This window comes from Lipotes vexillifer, unplaced genomic scaffold, assembly GCF_000442215.2.
Source record: "Lipotes vexillifer unplaced genomic scaffold, Lipotes_vexillifer_v1.1 scaffold1029, whole genome shotgun sequence".
Lineage (NCBI taxonomy): Eukaryota > Metazoa > Chordata > Mammalia > Artiodactyla > Lipotidae > Lipotes > Lipotes vexillifer.
In genome coordinates, this window is record NW_006789305.1 from 1,237,193 (window position 1) to 1,243,192 (window position 6,000).

Sequence of the window (6,000 nt, forward strand, 5' to 3'; positions counted from 1 at the left end):
TTAACACTATGAAATAGGTATTATTATTATTACTCTCAATTTATGGATGTTAAGTAACATATCCACAGTCATTCTAATAGTAAATAAAGGAGCTCAAAAATGAACGCAGGCAGTCTGACTCCTGAATTCTGTGCATTTCACCAACCACAATGCCATAAGATATTAAAAAGTGTTTTTCCTTGATACCTCTTTAATGACTGATTGCTGATGACTACGTTATCATTCAAAAACTCAAGCATGTTTTTGTCAAACAGAGCATTAGAGAAAGTAGGACCTAAAAAAATCCCAGAACAGATAAGCCACACCCAGAACTAGCAAACTGCTAAATATTACATGTACTCCTGGGACAAGAACTTCCAAGAGCTCAAACAGAAGATTCCCCTGAGTGGCTCACCATGCTCAGTGATAAAACAGAACCACTGTGAGGAGGTGCTCTTCACACTATACCCAGAGTTATTCCCTCCCACTTACCATGACTGCTGCCATCTCAGACTTTTCACAAAAAGTTGAAGATTCATAAACAGAATCATTTTTGATGATTTTGTTTATGAACTGATTATTGATTACGTTGATTACATCAATTAATTGATTATGTTGATTATTCCCCACAAAAGATGAGAATATTAAACGTATGTAGATGTAAAAAGTTAGCATAAAAAACAATAACAGAATCACACAGAATTTTACTGGATAGGAACTCAACTTCATATTGCAAACCTGGAGAGGCTGTCTAGGTGACTTGCCCAAGGCTACACAGCATGTTAACAGCAGAACCCAATGCAAGTTACTCCCAATCCAGATAATCATCCACATCACCATGCTGTCTATGCCTTACTACAGAAGTCTCACCTCCTTCAAGAGTTCATTTGAGAGGTTGTTCAGATGCATCAAAACATATTTGTATTTTTACTGATACATTAAAGACTGTACATACCCACTACTGATACCTATTCTGACTGAACCTGAAATAAACCTAAAAAAATAAAAATCACAAAAGCACTTTAAAAAGCTCACAATTGAAATTCAACAAATATTAACTAAATTATCTATTTTGATTTTCCTTTTCCAAATATTCCAACAGCACATAAATCAGTCTTTCTCCTCAAATATTTAAATCCATGTCTCTCAAAGTGTGGCAGCTTCCAGAATCAGAATCACATGATACTTGTTAAAAATTCAAATCCTAGTGTCATCCCCAAGTCAATTGAAACAGTCTCTGAAACTCCCAAAATGCTATTTTAAAAAGCTCTCCAGATGATTCTCATTCATCCAAAAGTTATTTATTGAACATTCACTCTACAATATTCTAGTGGGAAACAAGGAACAAACGAGTAAACAAAAACAAGTAAACATTCTGGACTTTAGCTGTCCTATGAAGAAATAAAGGTAATATGTCAAAGAGTGACCTGGAGGACTACAATTGTCCCTCAGCAATCTCAGGGTATTGGTTCCAAAACCCCCATCAGATACAGAGAGCCAACTGTACCTTAAAAGGAGCAGCCAGACACAGAATTTTCAGGGCAGTGAAAATACTATGTATGATATTATAACGACGAATACATGTCATTATACATTTGTTCAAACCCTTAGATTGTACAACACTAATAGTGAACCCTAACATAAACCGTGGACTCTGGGTGATTATGATGTAGGGCCATCGACTCTAAAAAATGTACCACACTAGTGAGGGACGTTGATAATGGGAGAAGCTATGTAGGTCTGGGGAGAAGGGATATATGGGAAATCTCCATATCTTCCATTTAATTTTGCTGTAAATCTAAAACTGCTCTTTAAAAATAAAGCCCTGGGCTTCCCTGGTGGCGCAGTGGTTGAGAGTCCGCCTGCCGATGCAGGGGACACGGGTTCGTGCCCCGGTCCGGGAAGATCCCACATGCCGTGGAGCGGATAGGCCCGTGAGCCATGGCAGCTGAGCCTGCGCGTCCGCTCCGCAACGGGAGAGGCCCGCGTACCGCAAAAAAAAAAAACAAAACAAAACAAAAATAAAGCCCTAAAAAAAAAAAGTGATCAAGAGAAGGTCTTTCTGCAGAGGCAACATTTGAAGTGAGGAGCCCTTCACTTAAGAACAGTGGTTCTCTTGGGGTTTCCCTGGTGGTGCAGTGGTTAAGAATCTGCCTGCCAATGCAGGGGACATGGATTTGAGCCCTGGTCCGGGAAGGTCCCACATGCCACAGAGCAACTAAGCCCCTGTGACACAACTACTGAGTCTGCACTCTAGAGCCCACATGCCAGAACTACTGAGCCTACGTGCCACAACTACTGAAGCCTGCATGCCTAGAGCCCATGCTCTACAACAAGAGAAGCCACCATAATGAGAAGCCCGTGCACCGCAACGAAGAGTAGCCCCCGCTCGCCGCCACTAGAGAAAGCCCACACGCAGCCACGAAGACACAACACAGCCATAAATAAATAAATAAATAAATAAATTTTATATATATAAAAAAAAGAATAGTGGTTCTCAAACTTAGTGTGCATCAAAATCACCTGGAGGACATACTAAAAATGATTTCTGGCTATAAGGTCTTGAGTGGGGCCCAAGAATTTGCATTCCTAACGAGATTGCAAATGATGCTGATGCTGCTAGTCCAGAAACCACACTTGGAAAATCATCGATCTGAAGGGAACAGCTAAAAGGTTTGAATAACTCTGGTGTGTTAGAGAAACAGAAAAAATGTCCATTAGAAGGGAGGGTAATGTCATTGTTTCGGGACCACTTAAGATGGTGAATTAAACTACCAACCATGGATACCCAGACCAGAAATGGAAGCACAGGTTGTTCAATAATACCTTAAATTTGCAAAGCATTTCACAGTTTATAAAAGCATTTTCACTTTCATTATTTAATACGATTTAGTGAGATATAAGTGAAGGACTATTAGCTACATGTAGAGATAAAGAAACTGAAGGACAGAAACATGAACCTGAGGGAACCAGAAAACAATTAAGGGGCATAACTATGTCCCCTGACTCCAAATTCAGTGTTACTTCCAGAACAGCATGTTCCATTTTTTTAAACAGCAGAGCAAAGGATACAGGAGTTGATACTAAGTTACTTTCTAGACTCCCTGCCTAAAAACATAATGGCTTCCAGACTTAATTTGTTTTAGATACCCCTTAGAAAGCAACACTGCCTTAAGATTGACAGTATTTAGTCCCATCTATTTATTTCTCCTAGTTCAAAAACAAAAGATGGAGAAATGAAGAGGGAATTTACACACTATTATTCTCTCTCCTGCATAAATAACACAGAGCTAATTTCATAACCTCAGTCCCTCAGCCACATCAATCAAACACACTTTTCATCTTGTGTTTACTCTAAATCTCTCACCTAATCCAGGTTCCCACAAGAACACTGAATCCTACATGTCTTAGTACGCTCAGTGAGGCCATGAGCATTTAGTTATACACCCATTATCCACCCTCTATATACCCATTATCATTTAGAATCAAACCGTCATCAATCAAACCGTTACTCTTAACATTCTTACCTGCAGATCTCAATAATACTTCAAACTCAAAACTGAAATCACTATATCCTCCCTCCACCCCACACACACCTGCTTCTGTGCCTGAATTCTTTTATTTGCATTAATAACACTGCCACCCACCAAACAAGAAACCTGGAACTTGGCCTAGACACGTGTGTCTCTCTCACTCCAGTCTCCATTGGCCTCTCATATCCATTCCCACAGCTACTTACAATTAGTTACCACTAATAATAAACTAGCTGCCATTTCACTAATAACTAGCATGTACTAGTCACTTAACACACTTCATTCTATCAATAACTGTATGAGGTAGGTAATTTTGTCCTTGTAAAATTAATCTGTCCAAGTAACAAGTAGGAAGTGACAAAGTAGGCATCCAAACTCAAATGTTTCTCCCAAAGTCCATACCTTTCCCCCATACCAAAACACTTCCTTCTTTAACACCTTATATCAGTCCTTTACTACCTACTCTAAATGCTAATTTCTCCCCTAGATTACTGCCAGGATTCTAACTGGCCCTGCCTTGGATCTTTTCTTCCCTTACCCTTCAATGTGCCCCCAAGTGATCTTTGTAGATCATAAATGTGATCCTTTTATCTTCCTGATACAAAAATCTGTTAGGGACTCCCTTTAACCTATCTACACTGTACAGGATACATTCTACAGGATGAATCCCAAACCCTTTAGTACAAGTCCACCATCCCTTCCTTACCTGAAGTTCCAAAATTCAAAAGCTTTGAAATTTTAAAGTTTTTTCATAATTCTGCAACAAAACCCACTCTGAATTGCAGGAGGTTATTGGTCTATCCCATTAGAATGATATTCACATACTTCACCGCAGAAACATTAATATTTGATAATGAGTTGTTAACCCAGACCCTGCTGTAGTGTTAAAGACCTTACCAGGAAAAAGAAAAATTTCCAACCTATTCTGATGTGTAAAACACACCTGGTCTCAAGGGTTTCAGATAAGGCACTACAGACCCCCTACCTATTCAGCCCATCAAACCAACCTAATTTCCACCAATCACCTTACACATCGCTTAGCTCCAGGGATATGTAAGGTGCCCTGTGCCCTGAAAACTCTCCAACCCAGGGAGCTACTCACCCTTCAAGAAACCTACTCAAGGGTTTCCTTTTCAGTGAAGTTTCCTTGACCTTCTCTTGATTGTGCCACAACCACAGTACCAAGGACCCACCTCCACTGCTGTACCTTATATGCTTGTTTCCCCTATGTTGGACTGTGAATGACCTCCTCATTGAGTATTTTGTACAATTCTAGTACAGTATCCGGAACACTAAGTGTTCATTAATGTACAAGGAACTGAAATTCATGCCCAGCTCTCCCTAACCCCCAATTCCCTTCAAAGTTCATTTCTCCTTCACCACTTAAACCTTAAGATTTTTCCCTATCCATGCAGGCCCCTCACAGCTATTTTGCTTCCAGAGTTCCTCCTTCTCAATGTCATCCTAAAATTACTCTCTACCAGACGCCTTCTCGTAGCCCCAAATTCTCTAATGCCCTTTAACCTCCCTAGTCCTTCTTTCCCCTGGCTTTGAACAGATCAAATCCTCTCCCTCTAAGGCAATTCATCCTCACTGCCCTTATCTCTGAACTACTACCTCAACACCTCTCGCGCCTAGGCCTTCCCTCCAACATGCTTCTCACAAGCGGATTCCCAGACCCCCTCTTCTCTCACAGCCCGTTCCACCCGCTCCCGAACCTGCGCTCGGCCAGAGTCCACCCCCTCCTGGCCCGTATCCGCACATCGCGAACCTCCCCTGCAGCCGGTGTCCCCTCCCCCAGCCTCTCGCAGCCGGCACCCCTCCCTTCACCCTCCCCGTATTTCTGGAGGTCCAGCTTCTCGGGAAACTGTCCCAGGAGCCGTGTCTTTCACCTCAGACCCCTTAGGATTACGCCGGTCCAAGCAGCCCCGGGCCCGAACACCTCCGTCCCCAGATCCTCCTCGGCACCGCAAATCCCCTTCGGCCCAGACGTCGGGCCGGGCCTCCCGCTCACCTTGCTGGATGTCGCCGTTGCTGCCCCCCGGGATGGGCACGTTGAGTTGGCGCTCGGGTTCCGGCAGACAGCGCAGGCAGAAAGAGTGAAGACAGGGTAGCAGCTTGGGCTCCGCCTCACGCCGGCTCTGCAGGCTCTGCTGACACACGGCGCAGGTGTCCAGGAGCGAGGCTGGCGGACCAGGAGGCGGCCCCGCCGAGGGACCCGGAGCAGGAGCCGAAGCCGGAGCTGGGGCCGGCGTCGATACCGCCCCCCCAGGAATTCCAGGGCCCACTGAGGCTGCAGGGGCTGAGGCAGCCGGGGCCGAGCCCGAGGAGGCCGCGGCCACCCCCCCGTCGTCGGGCCCGGCCGCGCCGCTCTCCGCGCCGGCCCTGCCGCCTTCCTCCTCCTCCTCCTCCACCAACACCGCGGCGAGAGGCGGCTCCGCCTCCTGCGCCGCGGGCCCGGCGGCCCCGGCAGTTACCGGCGCGCTGC

At 44.5% G+C, this 6,000-nt stretch overlaps 1 protein-coding gene across 1 annotated transcript in view; it reads right to left on the reverse strand.

The window, feature by feature from the left end:
* The window catches only part of TRIM33 (tripartite motif containing 33), a 160,173-nt gene that overhangs the window by 150,453 nt on the left and 3,720 nt on the right, over window positions 1–6,000 (reverse strand). The window contains exon 4 of the mRNA XM_007462495.1: window positions 5,527–5,996. Within this exon, the coding sequence (XP_007462557.1) occupies window positions 5,527–5,996 (470 nt within the window). The remainder of the gene's footprint in view (window positions 1–5,526; window positions 5,997–6,000) is intronic.